The 26098-nt window shown below is 38.2% G+C and overlaps 1 protein-coding gene across 9 annotated transcripts in view; it reads left to right on the top strand.

The window, feature by feature from the left end:
* The window catches only part of UNC13C (unc-13 homolog C), a 585940-nt gene that overhangs the window by 16846 nt on the left and 542996 nt on the right, over positions 1-26098 (top strand). For 8 of the 9 annotated variants that reach the window (XM_070579965.1, XM_070579933.1, XM_070579910.1 and 5 more), the window contains exons 2-3: positions 187-284; positions 21399-24644. In XM_070579965.1, the coding sequence (XP_070436066.1) occupies positions 21656-24644 (2989 nt within the window). In that variant the 5' untranslated portion in view covers positions 187-284; positions 21399-21655. The remainder of the gene's footprint in view (positions 1-186; positions 285-21398; positions 24645-26098) is intronic. The other variant, XM_070579899.1, reaches the window with a different exon arrangement.

Below are 26098 nucleotides of genomic sequence, written 5' to 3'. Positions count from 1 at the left end.
ACCACAATTGATCAGGTCATTCTCCTTACTTGGTTATTTATTGCTACTTCCATGGTGGATGCTCTCTGGTGGGCCTCAACATGCAACACAAAAGTTTTCACATTTTGAGCTCTTTCCCTTAAATCCATCCACATGCCTCTCTCCTCAGTTTCTTTGACCCTTATCTTCCAATTTTTGTTTTTACAGGCTCCTGAGACATTAGCCAAGTGATTCACCACTGCTCATGAGTCCACGTACATTCTTACCATGGGCCACTTCTCTTTCCACACAAAGTGGATGATCAGGTAACCTACCCCAAATTCTGCCCATTGGGAGGGTTTCCCCTCACCGCTGTCTTTCAGTGCCATGTTGAGTGGGACTGTGTAGCAGTAGTCCATTTTCATGGGCTACGCACATATTGAAGCATCCACATGCTGAGACAACCCATCCATACACTAAGTTCAGATGTTTTTTTCTTCTTCTCCTAGCTGTCCATAAGGGATATCTTCCAATGAATACACACACACACGCACACACACACTCACACACACACACTCACATATACACACACACACTGAGGGAGAGGCACTGGTGCAATAGTAGTGGATGACAAAAGTCTAGGCCCTATACTCATGCAGTTTACTTGTGCTTACCCAACCTTATGACTTGGTGAGTCAGAGAGAACTCAGCTCATGACAGGTAGTTCTGGCAGCATAGCCAATTGATGTCACATATTCAAGTGCTCTGTATGTATTTGGGCCCAGTTGCAGATTGGGGAATATTTTTTTGGATAGTGTATAGGTCTCCAGTGCAGATGGCATGACCTTGCTCCAGAATCCAGGGGTCAACATTGTGATTCTTCTCTTGGAACTCACCATATATTCTACAAGTTGACTTTTTTCACCATAGATATTTCTGTTAATCAGCTCCTAACCGTGTCAGTCTTTCATATCACAGCATTTTATTCAGAGTAGTATTAACCAGTATGGATTATAATACTTTCCAGAACCTGAAGAGGCTACCATGCTTTGGATGTGAGAGGCAATGATTTACTTTTTACTCTCGAGGGGATATTTACCACTTACCCCTAAAAACTGCACTGTTATGATCTCTGAATCATCATAGCATTCATCTTCCTCTGGAGCTCATGTCTTATCAAGGCCTCCTTGTTCACCTTCTTGCCACTTTTTGCTCACTGGATCCAATTCACAGGATGTCATCAATGTAGTGGAGCAATGTGATGTTCTTCAGAATACTCAGATAATCTAGGTCCCTGTACATGTTGGGAAAATTAAACAGTCCTGGGAGAAGACTGTATATTCTTGTCTACCCTACTTGAATGTGGACTGCTTCTGAACCATTTTCCTAATAAGGATAGAAAAGAATAAATTTGCCAGTTCGATGGCCATATACTATGTTTCTGAGGCTATGTTCATCTGCTCTAGCAAAGATACCACATCTACACACCAGCTGCAAATGGGATGACTACTTTGTTGAGTTTGTGATAGTCCACTGTCATCTACTAGGATCTATCTGGCTTTCTCAGGGGCAAGTCTGGTGCTAAATGACATGAATTAAATATGGATATAGCGGAGACCACTGCTCCTGCATCACTTAAATCTTCAAGGGTAGTGCTAATCTCTGTATTCCTCAGAACATGATAATGTTTGTTTATTTATTCTCTCTGTCTTCCCCACCATGATAGCTCTTACCCCACAGGCCAAGGAATCAATGTGGTGGTTCTGCCAACTACCACATATGTTCATTCCAATTATACATTTGCAGGCTGAAGAAATTACCTCTGGGTGAGTCTGTGGACCTGCTGGACTCACTGAGAGCCATCCCTGAGCTAAGACTATATTTAGTACCTGATCTCACTTACCCCCACTCTAAAATAGAGTTCAGATCAGTTAGTATCAATGCCAACTCAGACTGTGTCTCACAGTGATCAAAATGTTTGGATATTCTCTTTTCCCCTGTGTATAGTTATAGAAGTAGGTCCCTATGGTGAAGGTATGTGGGAATCATTACCATATTCATTTGTCATAATGTAGTGGGGTCCAAACTTCATGGAGACGTGGCCTCTCCTTTGGTCATCAGGTTCTGGTTTTGAGTGTTGGCTCAAGTCCAGAAACTGTGCAAGAGATTTATGTTCTTAGTGGGGAGGCTGTCCTCAATCTTCTGATAACCTATTCATGATTCCTTTTGCTTCTGTAAATTAAACAGTATCTGTGGAGGAGTGTGCATCTATCTTGCCTCTAGGAACTGCATTCTATTAACCATCTGCCTAGGTCTCCCTAAGTCGCTTTATGGCTTCCATTTTTAACATTGCAACTTATTATGATAATTACACCCACCCTGTTTCTGATAATTAAGTGCTACTACCTCGCCTAAATTGTTTTGGGATCCTATCATTGCCATTGTTATCAAAACCTAGTTCTATAACATCCCTGGCCTATAGAGGATAGCCACCACTGAGATACTCTGTGATGCCATTGAGAAACTCAACATCACATTACTTATCTCAATGGTAGATAGTGTGTCCTCCCATGGAACATTTTACGCTGATGAGTTTTCTGGCTTTATGCAGTATATCTACTCTAGTACATCCACTTCTCTGAGACTTATGAACTTTTTCTCTACTCTTTACCATATTACTTCTACTTGGTACAGACCATAACATTTTCCAAGCCTTCAAGAATCACCATAGCTTTAATACTGTCTCCCATGATCCTTGCCAGGTGTTAAATTCAATATCATAGGAGAGTGCTTCCATAGCATTACATTCTTCCCTATTTAACTTTATATACCTCCCCAGTGATTTAGTACCTGCAGAATCCGGTTCATAAGTACTTTCTCGGTTCCTATTGGTGCATATATGTTGGTAAGGTCCTGTATTTTCTTCAACATACAGTCTCTTTCCTTCCTTAACAGACCCACATTTACTCAGCTGGTTTGTGTTGTGGCTTTACCCTAGTTATTGGTCTGGATGTCCGTGGGGGTATTTGTGGTAGATCTTGATGGAGGGTACACAGATTGTCTTGGAAGTTGGAGACCTTTACATTGTCTACAAGCAAGGATAGAGCACTAGCCACTAAAGGGAGGAGTAGGCCACTTTTACAGTATCCACGGATTCAGGGGAATCTGAGGATTCAAGAGTTTCAAGTGAATTAACCCAGATGTCCCCATCACGTGACGCACAGTCCCATTTTTTCTCAATTAAGGCCCCGAACTTGGCATAGCCGACCTGCCTAAGTTGAGATTTAAACCTTCTCTGGAGCTCTGCCACTTTTATGATTAATTCCTGGATCTGGTGCTCAGCTTTTTCTGCATCTGCTGCAATAGATGAGAATTTATTTATATGGCAACATGGCCTTTTGCTGTTTTTACAGTTAGCCTTAAATTGGTGATTAATCACTCTTAGCCTTTCATTGTCTTTCAGTTCATCAAGAGACCCTAGCAACAGCTATTCTATTCCATAGTGCTAATCACTTCCTCTTATCAACCCCTCAGATACCTTGAGATGTTGTACATATGAGTTCATTCCCTTGCAGTAGTATCACACTCCAGTCTACCACTAGTGGATATTTTAACAATTGTACTGCTACAGTAGACCGCAGGCTATCAGCTGTCCACATGACATCAATGATGAGGTCCTCATTGCCAGTCCAAGAGAGAAGATCCAGATAAAATATCTCATTTTAGGATGACTTCCTCAGTGTTCCCTGGGTACCAACTTTCTTAAGTCAGGTTCTCTAGGAAACAGACTGTACCACAGAGATTATATGTGCAGAGTTTCTTTTAGATTAGGTAGAGGGAGAAGCTGAACCATGATACATTTGCAACAGAGGCCTCAGGCAATCTTAAAGGAAGGTCTAATGTTGGGATGGTCCCTGTATTAAAACAAGGGGGCTAGGCATTTGAGTACCCACATCAATTATTCATTGGATGTGGGCTGACCCAGAGGAGGGGGAATAACCCCTTGACCACTGTCATTCTCAGGGAGCAGCTCAGCTATGTGCCTTTGGCAATGAACACAACACTCTCTGCAGTTGGAGTACCTTAGTCCTTAAGGGGACATTTGTGTGGCACAGCACAGCTATGCACACTATTATCTTTCCACTAATTCTGAAGGTGGAATGGGATGTTGGAGTGCAAATATTATAGTTGAGACTACCTTGATTGTAATATCAAGGGTCCATGGAGAGTATACACTCTCTGGGATACCCCTTCTTTTTTTTTTTTTTGGCCCTGGGCTAACATCTGTTGCCAATCTTTTTTTCTTCTTCTCCCCAAAGCCCCCCAGCACATAGTTGATAGTTGTATATTCTAGTTGTAGGTCCTTCTAGTTCTGTTATGTGGGATGCTGCCTCAGCATGGCTTGATGAGCAGTGCTAGGTCTGTGCCCATGATCCGAACCAGCAAAACCCTGGGCCTCCAAAGTGGAACACTTGGCCACTTGGCTACAGGGCTGGCCCCTGGGATATCCTTCTATGTCCTGCTTTTTCCTAAGGCACAGAAGTTTACTCAGAGCGCTGGTTAAGTTCTTCTAAATTACTTTTAAATTATCTTTTTAAAATGTTTTTAAAAATTAGTGGGTTCTGGTTCCTTGGTGTCAAAGAATTTCCCACAACATTCTTCTGGGTCTTTGCTTTCTAGCTTTTATCAAGGCCTAAGTAAAGGGTCTGGGCTAAGTCAGGGGGACAGATGAACACAGATACAATGAGAGTCTGAATCTTAATGTGATTTTATGGGAGGGAGGAAGGACTTAACTTTGTTTGTGACAAGGGGCTTTGGAACACTTGAATTTGGATAGATAGACATTGTATATTTTTATCCCTGTGGTTATTAGAGATGTAAAACTTTTGTATTGCCTTCTTAATTTCTTATTTTTTTATATCAATTACACTAGCACCTAGACTTGCCATAGATCAAGTTACCAACCACTTCTGTTATTATTATTTATTCCCGGATGCTCTTTGAGGTAAGAGCTGGCTGATGCTAAGCATGTTTTAGTTTTAAACTGAAGAGACTTTACATGTATAATTTCATATTCCATAATAAAAATATGAGACATTTTTAAAGAACTGAACTTGATATTTTGAGTTCTTTATTGGGGGCATGTATTACCTTTTATTATAGGGAATGTGTTCTATCTTTGCAGAAAAAGTTAAAAAATGTCTTTCTATTAGGCATTTTGAAATAATTTCCGTATAGATTTACTTAAAAGGCACTCTGTGATACAGGAAAAGGATGAAATTGCAGCTCTGTTTAGTGAGACACTAATTTTAATTTTAGTTATAAGTGTCACGCCCATTTTACTTGCATGCTTTGAAACATAAGTAATTGACTTTTACCCAAGAGTTGGAATCAAATGAAGTTCCATTGTGTGAGGAAAATTGCATTGGATCTAACACTTAAAGGGGAAGGGAGGGAAGATACTAATTATGTAAGCATCTAAGTTTTGGTCTGTTTTCATGCTGTGCAACATTCACTAAAATTTAAAATTCTCACTTGTACTACAGAAGAGAGACACATCTAGAGTTATGTACAATCAGTGAGGTGAGAAGAGCAGTTTGGAAGTCATATCAATAGTCACGTGTAAAGTCTGTGGTGAGGATTAAGTGAAGTTATGTTTTTTAATGTGTACAGTACAATGATGGGAATATTTTAGGATCAACGTAAAAATGTTCAATTTTTTTGTGAATTTTTATTTTCTGAAAGAAGCTAATGACCTCAAATGAACATTGATGAGGGACCGAACCAAGATGGTAGCTCTGGGAATGGAAAAGAGGTGTAGAGATTGAGAGAAATTGTAAGGTTAAGGGTCATAAGAGTTAGACTTGGTTAGAAGTTTGGGACAAATAGAAGTTCAAAGGTGAACCTGGAGTTCCAGTCCATATAACTAAGAGAATGTTGGTTTTATTCATTAGTACTGTATGAGAAATTTAGAGAATGTTGTAGTTTATGAGTGAAGATGAATTTGAAAATATTGGATTTGAGATGTTAGTGGTCATTCAGGCCAAAATAGTTAACACAAAAATTGGAATTAATGTTAAGAAGAGAAGATAGATGCAGACATATTGACTTGGTAGTTAGAAGAAAGGGGAATAAAAGAAATCTGAAAAGGAAAGAGAGACCAGTGAAGGACCTTGTTGGGGTTTCTTTGTTAAAGCATTAAAGAAGAATACTTACTTAAACTGTTATCTCACCATACCATAGACAAATGGCCCCAGACCTTGGTCTAGAGAGCAATCAGAAACATAGGCCTCCTCTCCCTCTGTGGCTATGCAGTCTCTCATTTCTGCTTTTGACCTCCTGTCTGCATTGCTTTCTCTTTTGAAAATATGTTTTCACTGTTCAGTTTTTACAAAGATCAAAAGTTGATTGCTTAGGTCACAACTTTATGTGGCTTTCTTGTTAAATGCCTGAAAAGATCTGACAGTCTCTATGCTCCAACTCCCAATTCCCAAGAAACAGAACTGATTGGTTCAGTTGCCATTATGTGACCACTCTGGTCAAAATAACTGTGTTCAGAGAGAGGCCATGTTGTCATCAAGATGTATAGAATGATTTAAAAAAAGGCTAAGTGGTTAATCATTTCAGATGCAGCAGATAGATTAGGGAAGATTAGGGTTTTATATAAATATTATTCATGCCCAGTAAGAATGAAATTTTAATAGAGTTCTGGGGCTGAAACTGGACAGTAAGAGGTTGAAGATGACTGGACTCTTGAGAGGATAGAGACAGCAGGTCTCATCTGTGCTCTGGAAGTGGTAAGTAGAAAGTGCCGTAGCCTGAGGAGGTAATGACATTGAAGGAAAGCTGAAGGCTGTCTTCCGTTAGTTTTTTATTTACAATAGGATAAGATGTAAATATGCTCATTGCTTAGGTGGCCTGGACCGCTTGGAGAGAAAGAGACTTAAAATGTGAGTAATAGAAGAGATACTTGCTGGAACACTATCCTAGAGGTGGTAGGAGGTGATTCAATCAACAGCTCAGGAGGAGATATGACCCTTGAAGAAATTTTTTTTTTAAATCGAGATAACATTGGTTTATAACATTGTAGAAGTTTCAGGTGTACAGCATTATAATTAGACTTCTGTATATACTACAGATTGCTCACTAGCAGAAGTGTGGTTTCTGTCTATTACCATATAGTTGGCCCTCTTTGTCCTTTGCACCCGCCTCCCTACCCCCCTTCCTCTCTGGTAACTGCCAATCTGTTGTCTGCTTCTATGAATTTGTTTTGTTTTGTTTATTTGTTTTGTTTTTGTTTTGTTTTATTTTTTTATATTCCATGTATGAGTGAAGTTATACAGTATTTGTCATTCTTTGTCTACTTATTTCACTTATCATAATACTCTCAAGGTCCATTTATGTTTTCACAAATGGCAAGACTTCATCTTTTTTATCACTGAGTAGTATTACATGGTATGTGTATATCTGTATATATATATGTGTGTGTGTATATCTATATATATATGTATATATACACATATACACACTACATCTTCTTTATCCATTCATCTATTGATGGGCACTTAGATCGTTTCTATCTCTTGGCTATTGTAAATAATGCTGCAGTGAACATAGGGGTGCATATATCTTTTCAAATTAGTGTTTTAGTATTTTTCAGATAAATACTCACAAGTGGAATAAATGGATCATATGGTAGTTCTATTCTTAATTTTTTGAGGAACCTCTGAAGTGTTTTCCATAATGGCTGTACCAATAGTGGATGATAGTTCCTTTTTCTCCACATCCTCTCCAACACTTGTTATTTATTTCTTGTCCTTTTGATAATAGCCATTCTAATAGGAGTGAGGTGATAACTCATTGTGGTTTTGATTTGCATTTCCTTAATAATTAGTGATGTTGAACATCTTTTCATTTGCCTGTTGGCCACCTGTAAGTCTTCTTTGGAAAAATGTCTATTCAGATCCTCTGCCCATTTTTTGATCAGGTTGTTTAGTTTTTGGTTGTTGAGTTATATGAGTTCTTTCTATATTTTGGATATTAACCCCTTATCAGATATATGATTTGCAGATATCTTCTCCCATTTGATAGGTTGTCTTTTTATCTTGTTGATGGTTTCCTTTGCTGTGCAGAAGGTTTTTATTTTGATGAAGTCCCACTTGTTTATTTTTGCTTGTGTTTCCCTTGCCTGAGGGGACATATCCAAAAAGATATTGTTAAGACTGATGTCAAAGAGCACAGTGCCTATGTTTTCCTCTAGGAGTTTTCTGATTTTGTGTCTTATATTTAAGTCATTAATCCATTTTGAGTTCATTTTTGTGTACGGTCAAGATAGTGGTCTAGTTTCATTCTTTTGCATGTAGCTGTCCAGTTTTCCCAACACTGTTTATTGAAGAGAATTTCTTTTCTCTACTGTATGTTCTTGGCTCCTTTATAGTAAATTAGTTGTCCCTAACAAGAGATTCTTGTATCTTAGAACTATACAGAGAACAGACAGTGCTGAAATAAAAATCTCTCTGAGTACTTATTGTAGTTGTTCCAGTTGGATGACATTGAACTTCTGGACAACTTCAGTCTGTCCTTAGTCAAGGAGGCTTTTCTGTGTCAGCTGGATTTCCAAGCAAGTATGAGAATTGAACCCTGGCCTTTGTAATGAGGCGGAATGTCAAAAGAACCTTTTGTTCCCTAGACATGCTGTCTCTCTGCTTTGAATTTTATGCCTCGGGGTGCACAGCCCAACTACTTTTTCCATGTGCTGCGTGTTCTGCAATGGCACTAAATGGGGTAAGTAAAGAAGACCTAATTTTCATGCAACAATCAATTAAATCAGTTTCCACCGTCCAAGAAATTGCTTCTCATGTACTACTTCCATTATCAAAGTACATGTCATTTTTTATTCATATTTATTTATTTTCATAGTTTTTTAGTAGAATAAGATTTCCAAACAGTGAAATGCATCGATCTCAAATTTACATTGTGAATTTAAAAAAATGAACACTCCTATTACCCCAGTTAAGATACAGAGCATTTCTCTCAATCCAAAAAGTTTTCTCATGTCCCTTTCAAGTCAGTCTCCACTTTTCATAGGCAACAACTTTTCAGGCTTCTAGTATCATAAATTAGTCCTGCTCTGAATTTATTATAAGTGGAATCATAGAGTATTGACTCTTTTGTGTCTGGCTACTTTGCTTAATATGATATTTTTGAGATTCATCTGTAATAGTGATTCATTCTATTTTTATTGCTGATTAGTGCTAGATTATTTTAACATACTTTAATTTGTGTACCCATTCTCTTCCTGATGGATATTTTCCCACTTTTTGGCTGTTAATAATAAAGATACGATAGAAATTCTTATACGAATTTGTTTGAGAAAATGCCTTAATTTCTCTTTGGTAAGTGCTTAGGAATGCAATTCCTGGATTATAGTATAAGTGTAGGAATAACTTTATAAGAAACTGCCAAACAGTTTCTAAAGTGATTGTATTCTTTTACATTGTCCTCTTTATTGTATGAAAGTTCTAGATTCTCCATATCCTCCCCAGCATTTGGTGTAATCAGTCTTTTAAAATTTTAGCCATTTTTGTCTTTATGAAATGGTATCTCATTTTGGTTTTTAATTTGCATATTCCTAATAATTAATGCTGTAGGCCACATTTTCGTGTGCTTATTGGCCAGTTAGAAATCAGTCTGAAGTTGTCACTAATTACTAACTGATTGCGTTGCTTTTAAGGATGTGTGCTTGGCATTAGAGTCAATTTTTGAACAGATCAAAAGTAATAAAACTGAACAAAATGAGCTAGCAGCACCTAATCATCTATGAAGAATACTTTGTGAACAGAATTTTATTGAGAAACCCAAGGTGCAGAGCTCTTCAGATTTCATTAATTAGAAATGTGGACATCTAATCAATGTACCAATTTGCCAACAATATTATTAATTTTTTGTTATAGATATGTTTAGTGTAGTTTTAGTATAAGACATATTTCTGGCTGAAACATTTTATTGTGTAGGCAATTCTTGTAGAGATACAGTAATATCTTATAAATTTGAACCTTATTCTTTCAGAAAGGGTGATAATTACTTCATCTAGGAGGGTATTAAACTTGTATCAAGAACAGGGTAACTCTTTTTCTCTTCCACCCTACTAATATTTAGGTCGAGTTCTGTTTATGCTTGAGCAAATTACTGATAGTTTATGAAATATTTTGGTACATTTATTGATTACCTTTTTTTCCAATGAAAATTAATTGAGTTGCTATTAAATATCAGGCACCTTGATACATTCCATTATGGAAAACAGATGCAAAAATGGATTATATTATCTCATAATATTGCTGTAATACATGTGCAGCTTAGTAAAGGTGTGTGTGTACTTCAAAGATTGTATCTATGGTGTCCAAATGAGTTGTGACACAGATGGAAAGGCACATTAATTCCTGCCTGAGCCATCAGGGAGACTTCTGGAGGGAGATATTGCTTGACCTGGACCTAGAATCCAAGTTGCCAAGTAAGGAATTCAGGATACTGGCTGTCTTCATGAGTTTTGGGTTAAATAACATTTTTTGGGGGGTAAAGAAAGGGAGTGGTAAGGAAGAAAATGGACATTAATGAAACTAAACAATGTGCCCTGCCAAGAAATGTGATAGATGTGTTTGCTCTCATTATCGCATAGTCTGATACATCTCGCAAACACCCCTAGGAAATAGATACTATCATCCCTGGTGTATACATGAGGAATGTGAAGTTTCTATGGTCCCAATCCCAGTTTCAGAAAAGGTTAAACTGTAAAAATATGTGGGCCTTAGAATCAATAAAATACAGTTAAATCATTGTTATGAGTAGCTTATCATTCCTTTAGAGTATGCAACATTTTAAAAGAAATAACTTTTAAGTACATGTAACACTACTAATTTTTATCTTCCTCATTAGCCTTCAGAATTACTGTGACTCTTACTCTACCTTAAAAAAACTGGACAATTTGCATTATTCTAAATAAACACAAAAGAGGGACTGTGTTACTGTGAGACCTCCTCGGCTGCCCTACAGTCAGGAAAGGAGTGGGGGTAGAGGAAAGGTCTGCCCAGATGGAAATTTTACCATCATTTGTTAATAACAATAACTAGCATTTTTGAGTACTTCTGATGTTCCAGACTCTCCTCTAATTATCTCTTATTTAATGCTTACAGCAACATGAGGGAGTTGGTATCATTATAATCTCAGTTGTCAGATGAGAAAACCGAGGAACAAAGAGGTTAAACAATTTGCTCATTGTGCACAGCTGGTGTACAGCAAAGCCATGATTCAAAGCAGGCCGTCTGGCTTAAGCCTCCATTCTATGCCCCTCTGCTAAAGTATGAATGGTGTATTTTGGAGCTCAGCTGGGCACCAAATGGAATATGCCTCCTATTCACCAAGGATGGACGTGCTCCCTGATATAACTGATGGTATCTTATTTGAACAGTGTGGTGTAGTCTGGTTTGGGAACCACACATAAGTTGTTCAAATTTTAGCCCTATCGCTCGAGTAAGTCTGGAGTAAGTCACTTAGGGTCTCTGAGTCTTGGCTTTCTTGTTTTTAAAATGAGAGTAATATTTTCCCTTGTGAAGTTTTTTAAGGATTAATCATTTTAACATGTTGAAGTAGACATTTCCTATTACTATGGGGATATCAAAAAGTACTTAGGAAGCACGGGTCGGGGGTCATATGTTCTCACAGGGATCTGGGCCCCTTCTCTGGCACAGGACATTAGGCTGGTAATGTATCCAACAATTCTGGTGGGACAGAGATGCGGGAAACATTAGAACTAGTAACAACTTTTGTTCAGAATGGTGTCTTTTCTTCAGCGGCCTTTCTTTACATAGTTTATGCCTCTAGTAAAAATTCCACCACACGTCAAAATTGCTCACAAGATTTTCTTTTAGAAATCCTTTTTAATATCAAAGGAATTTCCAGTTCCAGAAAATTACAAAGATTGACTATAGAGAATCAAGGCAAAAGTCAAATTATCTAAGGATAGACTTAGGTTACCATATCAGAGAACACTGGCACAGTAGGAAGATGCCAAACCCTTGGGTGTGATTGCTTTAAAGGAAGGCAGCGCAGCACAGGGAGAAAAAAACAGTGAAGTCAGGATAGGAGACCTAAAATTTCGTTCCAGCTCTGCTGTGTGAACTCAGGCAAGTGTTTTGAACTTTCTGGGTTTTCATTCCATGCTGTGTACAGTTTGAAGATTAGTGCTGTTCAAACTGTATTCTCCAAGCCCTAGGACCCTGTGGAGAAACTGTATGGGCTGCAGCTCACGTGGAAGTAGCAGGTAAAGTGAGACTCCAGCCCTGCTCCCTTAATTCAACCAAAGGAGCTCTGCTTTATCAGCTGTATTCATTGAGTTTCCACTTCTGATCTTTGTTGGAGGAAAAAAGGGTGGATTCTGAGAATAAAACAAAGAAACACACACACATGAGAAACAACTTGGCTGTGAGATGATATCATTCTAAGTTGTTCATCCATGAGCCAGAGTACCTGGGCTCTACTCTCTGTAGGTGAGTGGGGAGAAGTTTCAAAGATTGAAAAGACATAGTTCTTATCCTCAAGGGGTGTACATTCTAGCTGGGAATAGGGCTGGGCCATGGCCAAAATAGTAAGTGGGCAAAGCGTACTCTAGGCACCTTTGTCTCTCATTTCTGGCCTATCCTCCTTCTTTCCCCTTTGATGGTTGACTCTTCCCATTCTCAGGCTCCTTCTTGTTGTCTCTGCTCTCCCTCCTACTCTTGAAGAATGCTCTACTAAACCATTTATGCCAAGATACAAAATAGCTAATAAGTCTTAAAACAGAGGGGCCCCTAGGTGAGATTTGCATTACCAAAAGGACCAAAATCTTAAGTAAAAGGAATACAGCTCTAATTGTAGAAACCGACATAGACTCTTCTTGAGGGAGGAGTTCTTCTTCAAAGATACTACATACGTGACAACCTTTTTCTCTAATTGGTCCTTATGGGCATAGCAGTGTAGCATGGTGTTTACGATAAAGGATTCTGAAGCCAGTCAGTTTGGGTTGCAATTCTAGCTCCATCACCTCTCAGCTGTGTGACTTTGGACTAGCTACTCAGGTTCTCAGTTTCTTCATCTGTAAAATGGGCATTAATAATAGTACCTACTGCAGAAATTACTATCAAACATTAATGTAATAACCTATACAAAGCACTCAAGACAGTGTCTGGCATATAATAGCATTAAAAAATGGGAAAACATGTCCAAAGCTATTTGGTAAATAGTTTAGAAGAATAATTAATGACTAAATATCATGGTGCAGACTATAAGGACTACAGGAAAAAGCGAAGGCATCTGAGTAATTAAAAAACCTTTTGTGGAAAACATTAGACTTAATATGTCCTTTGAATGATTGAGACCAGATTAGCTGGAGGACATTCTAGGCAGAGTGATCAACAAGTATAAAAGAAACAATGAAAGAATAAGCTTAGTGGGTCCATGGAATTATAAAGTGCCATGGAATAGAGGTGTGCAATAGTCTGCAGTAGGAGACTAAGAAGAGGAAAATGATAGAAAATAAAATTAAGGAATATTAGATAGAAATCAGTTCATGGGATGGTTTGGAATGGTGGGGACTATTACTTTAGGAGGCCAGTAATCTCCTGCAATATTAAAGGTTTAAAGTAAGGAGCATGTAAATTATTATAGTGAAGGAACCAAGCTTTGGAGTCAGGAGACACAGGCAACTACATTAGCAGCTATGAGGCTCATCATTGCTAACCATAAACTGGAGATAATACCCTTACAAAGTCACCAGGAAGATCATATGAGCTGATACATACAAAACTACTTTGTAGATTCAAAAGGGCTTATAGAAATATTAGTACTAGATTTCATTGTTTACTCCTAAACCAAAGCAGCAGCAATGGACATGAGTAAAAAATGTAGATGGGCTGTAGTTGGATGAAGAAATTCAAAAAATATATGACTAGCTGGAATAAACAGGATGTGAATCATTTGGGCTTCGTTCTTGGGGAAATGGATCTTTCTGTTTATTCTTTTAAAACAATTTATTAGCTTAGGATAAACCTTTTTATCACTTTCTGGTTTCATCATTTTTGTTGGAAAATTTTCAGTATGTATTGGTTTATTGTTTTGCCTTAACATCAGGCAAAAAATAAATAGTTCACAAGAACATCATTTCATATGTTACTGTTTCAGCAATTTTCATTGTCACGGTCATCCCTGTGTCCATCAGTCACATTATATATATAGTACTTTTACTACTTCATATGAAAAAGTTATATAAAACAGGTATAAATCTGTGTTGATCCAATAAAGACAATCTAAAAGATACTTCTTAAAACTTGATCTTTGATAACAACTTATTTTCTCATCACTTGCCTTGTCCCAACTACCCTGATGCTTCCTCTCATCAGGCCTTGTGTCTCCTCACTGCTGTTGGTGTGGCTAGCTTTCCCTTCCATCTCAGCTTCCCTGGTTTTCTCCTTTGTTGTGCGATTTTGTTTATAAAGCTACGTGGTCATTGTGCTGGCCAATGCTGCTTTCCACTGGGGCCGTCTTGCTCTGATGAACTTTCTTAGGTTTACTCCTTCTCTGTAGCAGCAGCTTTTCTCACGTAGTGGGAAGTCTCTTTCAATCAGCTACTTTGCAAATCACGAAGAATTTTCTGTTGAACAGATATTTGGTGAACCATGTGTATGTATTTCTCTTGGACTTATTTTTGGAAAAATTTCTTTTAAACTGGCAATCATATAGTATAGGGTATTCACTGCTGAGGTGTTATACAATGAGAAGCAGAGGCTTTCTTGCTTTCTTCTGATGGGGTGATTAGTTATCATCCTAACACAGTCTAGGATACTTAACACATACTCACTGCACGTGAAGGAGCAGTTAAGAGTGAAGTTATTCTATTGGGCTAGGAGCAGGGATTAAGCAGATAACAGTAAATGGAAGGTCAGAAACTCAAGTCATAAGCATGGGGTTCCTAGGGCAAAGGTGGAAATCGGGGACACAGAGTCAGGGACTGTAAAGACATCATTATGCATAAGTAGAGAAGGCAGGACTTGGGGAGGTGACCTGTGAGGGCTCTATCAGATCACATCTCCTTGTCTTGTGTCTCTCTCTTGCAAGTTAATACCTAAATACCCTGTTCATCTACTTTACTATATTTGGTAAGGAACATAAAATTGTTTATTGATCTGAAAATGCTTTAGCTTAATTCTGGTAATGATTTAGCAATAAATTGCTGTTTAAAGGTTCATTAGCTCTTTTAGCCCATGAGGGCATCTAGCTTTATTGTCATGTTAAATAAATCTCTTACGAAAGGAATTTAACATACCTGCAAAAATTATTTTACTCCCCATTCAACTCTAATATTAGTTTCAGAGTTTGTACACTTGCAGTTCAAATCTGGGGCTTGGAGTCAAGGTTGTATTGCTTGTTAACTGCATGATCTAAGTCAAATTTCCTAAAAACTCTAGACCTTAGCTTCCTTCTCTGGCAAACGATAATAATTTCACACAATTACTATGGGAAAGAAATGAAGTAAATTTTAGAAAATTACATACACAGTTCTTGGCACATGGTAAGTAATAGGTATTATCACTAAGGTTTCCCATGGCAACATAGTCTAGTATTTTAATCTCTCTCAAAGATCTCCTTTCCAAACCCTTAAATCTTACCCCTAAACTTTCTTACCAGAAACAATGTGTGGCTGTGTAGTTAAAAGGTAACACAACTGGAAGTTGAGTGTGAGATTTTGAATTCAAGTAGTTGAGAATCATGTGATGTTGTCCTGTTCTCCCCCTCATTTCCTCCACTTCCCACTCCACCTGGCCTACCTCTCCCCAATACTGATTGTGTCCTCATCTTGGCTATTTCCATTTAAAAAATTGAACTTCAGAGAGGAGAGTAAATATTTGGGCTTCTATTGGGTGGGCGTTAGAACATGTGTCAATTCCCCCTGTAATATTCACTTTACATGCAGCTGAGAGCTTCGTAGACTCTAGGACTAGGGGCCAAGGTACATTTTGCTTTATTTATCTTTCCTAAACTGCTGGATGAAGCTATTGGAAGGGAGAGAAACATGGTGCAATTCACCAGCTGTGTAATTTTGGCCATATATCTTAATCTCTTTGAACCTCTTATTTCCTCATCTGTAAAATGGGCATAATAATGCCTTCTTCGGAGAGTATCTGTGAGGATTAATTGGGGCTGCTTAATTTTCTGGAACATAACAGGTGCTTATTAAATGTCATCTTCCTTCTCTATCCTGGTTGCTTGTCTGAAGGAAGTTCCACAGCTGATATTTGAGACTCGCTAACGCTGCTGTTAAAGCAGCTGTGGTTTCATGATGGTAACACACACACACACACACGAAGAAAGGATCCCAGTAATGGGAAGGTGAGATTTCAATATTGGAAAATTGTCACTGGACCATATAGATGTAAGGCATCTTCCATTTCTTTTCCAATTGCTTCTTTGTTCTTCATCTCGTCCTCCAACCTAGCAGGATTCCAAGGTGCCTCCTCCTTCTATTCACCTTAATTCCACAACAGATACTGCATGATTAATCTTCTGTAAATACTTTTCACTACCCTTCACAGTGCTAATGATGACTGATATTACTGAGCTTTGCTGTATTCTAGGAACTTTACATGTGTTAACTCATTTAAACCTTACGATTATCTTTGAGGAGATGCTATTTCTATCCCAATTTAATAAATGTACAAGTGAGGGGAGTGTAGAAATTAAGTAACTTTCTCAATATCATGCAGCTAATATATCTCAGAGCTGGATTCTAATGCAGGTAACCTGGATCAAGTGGTCTTGCTGAAAACCAATGACCATTAGTGCCTCCTCATTAGATGGAACTTCTCAGCCTAAATTTCAAAACTTCCCACATTGTTACTATTTTCCCCACCCAAACTCATCTCCCTGTAGTCCCCATCTTTCTCCAAGGTGTATGCTTCTCCATCTTTGCACGTGACATGAATGTTTATGATACTTTCCTTCTGCTCACACTGCTTCTCTTCCTCTGGATTACTTAAGGCCCAGTTCAGCCAGTTCAGGATTCTTGGAATCTTTATTGTTTATCTGTTAGTTCATGGGTTTATTATTTGTCCATTCATTCACTTGTTTATGTATTTATCCATTTGTCCAACCATCATCGTGAGTCTACCACATATCAAGCATTATGAATATTTTAAATTAAATAGAACACAGTCTCTGCTCTTCAAGAGTTCACAGACATATTTGAGAGATCAAGATGTAGATAAAATATTTCACATAAATAATTATTATATTCTGAGAGTTACCATAACAAACATGCAGTCAAGGTGTTATGGGAGCACAGAGGAGGAAATGCCAACTCTGAGGAGGTCAAACAAGCTGATGCTGGTCCCTGCTGGATCTAAGCTGTATAGGTATTCTAGAGATATTCATGAGAAGGACATGTAGGGGTAGAGGAAAGGGTAAAGGAATGGAGGCAGAAGAAACAGCATGGAAAATGGCGCATTGGTTAGGCAACATTATAGTGATCAGGGAACTGCTACTACCTCAATGTAGCTGGGGCAGATGTGCTTATGGGAGTGATAGGATATGAGGCTGCTAAAACTGGCAGCGTTTTAAGCAGGAGGATTTATATCTTTTAAAATATATTAATTTTAGAGAGGAAGATTTGGAAAAAGGGCCAGTTTAGAGTTAGCAAGGCCATATAGGATACAATTGTGATAATCCAGATGAGAAATTGTAGAGTTCAGAACTAAGGCATTGCTAGTGGGAGGAGGTGACATTCTTACATCGAGTGTGGTTATGGGATGGATCATATGGAATCTAGAATGACTCCTGGGTATATGTCCTAGGTAAGTGGATGATTAGCCTGCCCTAGTGGTAGTGGTTAAAATTTGGGCAGCACCATGGCCCGGATTCATTTCCCAGTCAGGGAACCACACCACCCATCTGTTGGTTGTCATACTGTGGCAGCTACGTGTTGCTGTGATGCTGAAAGCTATGTCACTGATACTTTAAATACCAGCAGGGTCATCCATGGTGGAGAGGTTTCAGTGGAGCTTCCAGACTAAGACAGACTAGGGGGAAGAACGTGGCCACCTACTTTAGAAAAAATTGGTCCTGAAAACTCTATGAATAACACTGGAACATTTTCTGGTATAGTGCAGGAAGAAGAGAGGATGACACAAAAAGATTGGGCAGGGTTCTTCTCTGCTGTACACAGGGTCACTAGGAATTGGAACCGCCTTGAGGGCACTAACAAAAAATGTATATAATTATCATGATATTAATTGAGATTAATAATCTAAGAAAACAATTAGGGTGTGGATGGAGTTTAATTTGGGCCAACCAGGTGAAGATATTTAGTAAATGGCTGAAATATGAGCCAATTCTCTTTTTTTTTTTGATGAGTTTGGAGATAAGTATACATCTGTGAAACCTTCACCACAATCTATGCCATGAACGGATCCATCATTTCTAAAAGTTTCCTCCTGCCTTTTCTTCTTTCTTTGTTATTATTTTGTAATATGAAAATTTAAAATAAGATCTACCCTTTTAGCAAAAAATTTATGTATATAACAATATTATTAACTATAAGCACTATGCTGTGCAGCAGATCTCTAGGATTTATTGATCTTGCATAACTAAAACTTTGCATCCTTCGGACCCATTCTTCAGTAAACATTTATTGAGTGCTTATTATGTGTCCTGGGTTCAGGATGTTTAAAATTGAATAAGTCATTGTTTTACCCTTAAGTTTTTTTTGTTTTTTGAGGAAGATTAGCCCTGAGTTAAAATCTGCTGCCAATCCTCCTCTTTTGCTGAGGAAGACTGGCCCTGAACATCTTGCCCATCTTCCTCTGCTTTATATGTGGGACACACCTGGGATCTGAACTGGCGAACCCCGGGCCACCAAAGCAGAATGTGTGCACTTAACTGCTGCACCACCAAGCCAGCCCCTACTTTTACCCTTAAAGAGGACATAGTTCAGTGGGTGGAGACAGAAATGAGATTAAAATACAGAAGAATTCTAATTGCCTATGAACTGGGTTGTGGGAGAGTATGGTAAGGAGACAGAAAAGCTCAGTTTGGGTGGTGGGTGAAGTCTTTACAGGACAAATGATTTTGGAATTTAAACACAAGTTTTAGAGACAGGGAGGGCTTGACATGAGTGATAGTCTAGGTAGAGAGAACAGAAAAGTTGCTGAGGTGTGAAAGAGCATAGAGCCTTAGTGAATAACAAATCATTCTATGTAGTTGGAATATTGAGCACTTGAGTCCATTATTGCAACAGTGGACACATGCCCTTGGGTTTGTGTTTTTTCAGGATAAATATTCCTGCTTAAAATTTTTCCAAAATTATTGCCTAGAAAAATAGTTCTGAACTAGTAATGCAGGTCAGGATGTCTAGACAAAATTTCATGAAAACATCAGAGGCATTGGCAAAATTATTGCTTTCGTTTAAACGGAAATTAAGCATTTGTTTCTAGGTTTGGGAGACCCAGGATCCTGGATTGAGTGATTAATAGAACAGTTTATTCTACCAAACGTGGTTTTAAAACAATTTGTCTTCCCACTGCTACCAAACTTTCCAAAGTCTTTTCTCTACAAGGCGAAGTCATGCAAGGGTACAATAAATATTTTTTGAATTTAATTCAGGAGTCAATTTCTTGATTTTTTTTTTTTTAGAGATTTTATTTTTTCCTTTTTCTCCCCAAAGCCCCCCGGTACATAGTTGTATATTCTTCGTTGTGGGTCCTTCTAGTTGTGGCATGTGGGACGCTGCCTCAGCGTGGTTTGATGAGCAGTGCCATGTGCGCGCCCAGGATTCGAACCAACGAAACACTGGGCTGCCTGCAGCGGAGCGCGCGAACTTAACCACTCGGCCACGGGGCCAGCCCCTCTTGATGTTTTTTATAGTAGAAAACAGGTATTGGCTTATAATTGTGAATGAATACCAAATTGTTTCAGATGAGAGGAATTAGGCTCTGACAGCTTATGAAACCCAGAAGATGTGGATTTCTTTAGTCAGTGTCTTTCTCTCCTCCGTCTTTTTGTTTCACTTTCTCATATACATTGTCCTGTCTCTCATGAAGCTTGGCTTGTGACCACAGCATGTATTCCCCAAGGCCCTGCAGAGCCTGAGTGAAGTAAAGATGGCAGATTTCCAAATGGAGGAAGCTGAAAATATCAGTCAGCTCCTAAAACAATATGCAGTTTATGATGTATTCTTCAGACAAGTAAATGGATTATATATCTACCCAAATATGTAGTCCAACATCAGCAAAGTCTTTGAGCTGTTAACCATTATTCTGTGATATATTTCAACAATAAATAGGAAGTTCAATTCAGCAAAATTTTATTTGAATACCTACCACATTCAAGGCATCATGCGAGCGAACCAGCAAGATTAATGTAAACTTTCTCCTCCTCCTCCTTCTCTTCTTCACATAATTCAAGAAACTAGCTATCATAAAGATTATTTACTTGTGTGGTTATGTGCATTATAAAACACCAAATCATAGGATGAATTATGTCTGACCAATTCTTGATTATCTGTAGGCGTATTTTATTTGTGGCACAATTTCTTTTTGTGATTTGGTACGCTATCTCTAGTCACGGTCCTAACACTGAGGAAGGGTTCCCTGCCATCTGCCACAAGCCTGTACCAGTTGATTAGGATGACTCTGCTCTCTCAAGTCACATCCTCTGAAAACTTGGATATTATCTACATTTTTAATATTTTCCTATTTTTATTGTTGTTACAATGCCTAATTTGATGTAACCTCCTGTTTTTTTCAACTCATGATAATCTATTGACAAACCTGATGGCTATATAAGAGGTATTTTCTCTTGATGTTTACTTCATCATATGAAATATTTCTTAGTTGGATTACTTCAATCATTATTTAAGAAATTTCCAATCATTGAATAGTTTGAAAAGTAAATGATTACTTGAAGAAAAGGTCTTACATACATGGATAATATTAATTTGATGAATTTTAAATGTCTAGGGTGGGGAGAATACATTTAAATTTAAATGCTAATGTTTGTGTAAATAAATGCAAGTTTAGGAAAGGAAATAAAGTGGAAATGATCATACAATACAGTTGCTATAGCTTTTTAAATTTGCATGTCAACTTACAAAACCTGTTCCAAATAATCATTATTACCTTTTGTTACTATTTCAATTGTGTCCACCCATAAGTGATTTAGGAAAAAAAATCATTTAAACATAGTTATTGGTTCTGATTTGCTTTTTAGTTGTTTTAAAAATGTGTGTCAAAATTCAGATATGCCCCTGCACCCTCTGCAATTTTTCACATTGTACATCTTGAAAACTTTTGGAAAATGTTAGAAATGGGCTCAATCTGGAATTGAATTCTGATTTTCATTTTAACGTTCCTTTCTTTTAGACACTACATGAAGCTATGTGGAAATGAGAGAGATTCATGAAACCCCTTCTCCAAGAAAGAATGTCTTTCATCAATGGAGCTTTGCTTCCGATTTTCATAGGACATTGACACCGTGGCAGAGCCATGCCTGCCCTTCCTGCTATTTTCAATGATTCACAGAACATCTGAACAGTGATGCTTGCCTTGGATTTACAGATTTCCATCCTGATACCTTGTTTACTTCTTCAGGGCAGAAAAGCTTGCACTAATTGCTGTCCATGGTGGCTAATCTTTTCAAGAACCTGATTTTACCTTACATACATAAGCTTTGCAAAGGGATGTTTACAAAGAAATTGGGAAATACAACCAAAAAAAAAGAGAATCGTCAGCAGAAAAGGGATCAAGACGTTTCTACTGCTGGCCAGACCAAAACCCCCAAACTTTCTAATACCTTGAAAAGCACTGTAAAGAAGATTGCAAAGTGTTCATCTGCTCGCAACTTATCCACTGAAGACGACGAGGCTAACAAAGAATTTTCCCTCTCACCAACATTCAGTTATCGAGTGGCTATTGCCAATGGACTGCAAAAAAAAATTAATGTGAGCAACAATGATAATGAGGATCTGCCTCAAGAGTTATCTTCAATTGAGAGTTCCTACGCAGAATCACTCAATGAACTAAGGAGTAGTACAGAAAACCAGGCGCAATTAACACACACGATGCCAGTTAGACGCAATAGAAAGAGTTCAAGCAGCCTGGCACCCTCTGAGGGCAGCTCTGATGGGGAACGCACTCTACATAGCTTAAAACTAGGAGCTTTACGCAAACTGAGGAAATGGAAAAAGAGTCAAGAGTGTGTCTCTTCAGATTCAGAATTGAGCACAATGAAGAAAACCTGGGGAATAAGAAGCAAATCTTTGGACCGAACTGCCCGAAACCCAAAGGCAAATGCCCTGGAGCCAGGATTCAGTTCCTCTGGTTGTATTAGCCAAACACATGATGTCATGGAAATGATCTTTAAGGAGCTTCAGGGAATAAGTCAGATCGAAACAGAACTTTCTGAACTACGAGGGCATGTCAATGCTCTCAAGCATTCCATCGATGAGATCTCCAGCAGTGTAGAAGTTGTACAAAGTGAAATTGAACAGCTACGTACAGGGTTTGTCCAGTCTCGGAGGGAAACCAGAGACATCCATGATTATATTAAACACTTAGGTCATATGGGTAGCAAGGCCAGCCTGAGATTTTTAAATGTGCCTGAAGAAAGATTTGAATACATTGAAAGTGTGGTGTACCAAATTCTAATAGATAAAATGGGTTTTTCAGATGCACCAAATACTATTAAAATTGAATTTGCTCAGAGGATAGGACACCAAAGGGATTGCCCAAATGCAAAGCCTCGACCCATACTTGTGTACTTTGAAACCCCACAGCAAAGGGATTCCATTTTAAAAAAATCATATAAACTCAAAGGAACAGGTATTGGTGTCTCAACAGATATTCTTACTCATGACATCAGAGAAAGGAGAGAGAGAGGGATACCATCCTCCCAAACATATGAGAGCATGGATATAAAGCTCACTACTCCAGAGCCCAAAATCAAGAACAATTGGCAATCACCCGATGACAGTGATGGAGAGCTGGAATCTGATCTCAATAGAAACAGTTATGCTGTGCTTTCTAAGTCAGAGTTTCCAACAAGGGGAAGTACTTCCAAGTCAAGTTCAAAATCACACAATACTAGAGCCAAGAATAAAACTGCTAGTAGCAGCAGAATTTCAAATAAATCAGATTATGATAAAATTTCTTCACAATTGCCAGAATCGGATAACTTGGAACGACAAACCACAACCCATTATGCAGATGCAATGCCCCTCTGGCATTCACAGAGTGATTTTTTCACTTCTAAACTTAGTCGTTCTGAATCAGATTTTTCCAAATTGTGTCAATCTTACTCGGAAGATTTTTCAGAAAGCCAGTTTTTCACCAGGACTAATGGAAGCTCCCTCCTGTCATCTTCAGACCGGGAACTTTGGCAGAGGAAACAAGAGGGCACACCTACCTTGTATGACAGTCCTCAGGATCAACATTTGAATGGGGTTGTTCAAGTTGTCCAAGGGCAGAGTAAAACTGCTAACACAGAAACTGTGGATAGCGGAATGAGTAGTGGCATGGTATGTGCATCTGGAGACCAAAGTCATTACAGTGATTCTCAGCTCTCTTTACATGAGGATCTTTCTCCATGGAAGGAATGGAATCAAGTAGAGCAAGGAACTGACGTAGGTTTAGATTCATCCACCCAGGAAGCTTTTGACTATGACACAAACAGTCTATCTGATCAACAACTAGATGTTTATAATAAAGACCTAGAAGACTTAGCAAAGTACCACAGTGACCTTCAGGATGACTCTGAGAGCTATGATTTAACCCAAGATGACAACTCATCTCCATGCCCTGGGTTGGATAATGAACCACAAGGCCAATGGGCTGGCCAATATGATTCTTACCGGGAAGCTAATTCTAATGAGCTGTACCAAAATCAAAACCAATTGTCTATGATATATCGAAGTCAAAGTGAATTTCAAAGTGATGATTCAGAGGATGCCCCACCCAAATCCTGGCATAGTCGATTAAGCATTGACCTTTCTGATAAGGCTTTCAGCTTCCCAAAATTTGGATCTACACTACAGAGGGCTAAATCAGCCTTGGAAGTAGTATGGAACAAAAGCACACAGAGTCTTAGTGGATATGAGGACAGTGGCTCTTCCTTAATGGGGAGATTTCGGACATTATCCCAATCAACTGCAAATGAATCAAGTACCACCCTTGACTCTGATGTCTACACAGAGCCTTATTACTACAAAGCAGAGGATGAGGAAGATTATAGTGAACCAGTGGCTGATAACGAAACAGATTATGTTGAAGTGATGGAACAAGTCCTTGCTAAGCTAGAAAACAGGACTAGTATTACTGAAACAGATGAACAAATGCAGGAATACGATCACCCTTCATATGAAACACCTTATGAAACCCCACAAGATGAGGGTTATGATGGACAGGCAGATGATGTGGCTAGTGAAGGGGGATTGGAACTCTTAAATGAGATACCACCTGAAATGGAAGTAAAAGAAGATGAAAACCAAAACATCCCTGAACAGCCAGTGGAAATCACAAAGCCAAAGAGAATCCGTCCCTCTTTCAAAGAAGCAGCTTTAAAAGCCTATAAGAAGCAAATGGCAGAATTGGAAGAGAAGATCCTGGCTGGAGGTACTCATGTTTAAATTCTACATTATGAGTTAATTGTGTTTTAACAATGCTTCTTTAGAGCATGTTCTGTGTTTTCTCTTGAGGGAAAGAATTTACTTTCAAGGAATTTGCATGTTTATTTTCAGAAGCATTTTAGTTTAATCAGCTCCACCAACAAGTTGGGCTTGATAATTTAAAGTCAGTGTTTTCAAATAGTTCCTACTAAAATGAACCCTACACTCTGGGGATCACGATTTCTATGCTAGGATTAGGCATAAACTCCATTTCATATAAACCAACTTTGTGGCATCAGTTATCAAAGACAGGATGAATGAAATCAAAGAGTAGCATGGGGTCTACTTCTTTATTCTATTAGATTTACAGGGATGGGGAGAAAGGCACAGTTAGAGAATTAGGAAAGATGCACTCCTGCACTTACCACTCCTTTTTCAATCAAATCTACACTTTGGGGCCAGCCAGTAGGAAGAGCTGGGTCTACATAGCCAACTCTAACCAGTCCCATGGAGGACCACAGCCTCCCTCATTATCTATTGATGCAGCTGAGGGAATGAAATAGAGGCCAAATCCTAGGCCATGCCTAAGTGCTCACCAGCCGCTCTTTGAGGAGGAGTCAGTAAGGGGGTAGAATGGAGAAGTTTCCTCCTAAAGAATGAAGTAGAAGTCTCTTGCCTATTATGGAAATGAGAAGAGTACCTTATCTGACAATTTTGCTTGATCTCCTGGGGGAACAATTTTAGATCTTACACTTTTGAAAAGTAACTGCATATAAATGAAACATTTGTTCACTTTTTATCTCTCACCCAAACTTCATCTGCACTTACCTCACTCTCTTACCATTTATTTTATTTGCATGCTTATCACTTTATATCTTTGAGATAGTTTGATATTATCTCAATTTTAATGAATTATATGTTGTTAATGTTTTTCCTCAATTATAGCATTTTCATCTTTAATTAAAATATTTACATACTATTTCATAAAGGTATATATGTATATGATCAAGTGTTACTTGCTATTATGAAATAGTATAATAATTTCTGCAGCCAGTAGCTGATTATAGCTTCTTTGTCTTGACTAAAATTGTGGTCAGACACTACTCTAAACTGCCCATTTTCTGATTGAAATGGGTAAATTATTGAATAATCAGATAGATACTTTTATTGTTAAACTGTTTCAGGCCCTAAGATAATTGAAGTAACAATTAGGGTTCTCTGCTTAAAATTCTGTCTATATGAAACAGCACAGCCTATGTATTTTATTTAAAGAGGAATCTAAATTAGGGGGATCTTGGGTGCATTGGCTACGATTTTTTTGTTCTTGTTAATTTTTTCAACAGAGAGTTCTCAACTATATTTAAAACTGATTTGAAAGTGCAAAGTAGTCAAATTTTATGTGAATGTAATTCATCTTGGAATAATATCCATCTTATTTCAGAGTAACTTTTAATAGTTAGA

This window comes from Equus przewalskii, chromosome 1 (assembly GCF_037783145.1).
Source record: "Equus przewalskii isolate Varuska chromosome 1, EquPr2, whole genome shotgun sequence".
Classification (NCBI taxonomy): Eukaryota; Metazoa; Chordata; class Mammalia; order Perissodactyla; family Equidae; genus Equus; species Equus przewalskii.
Note: the sequence above shows the minus strand (reverse complement) of the source record. Positions and strands in the feature narration are given on the sequence as shown.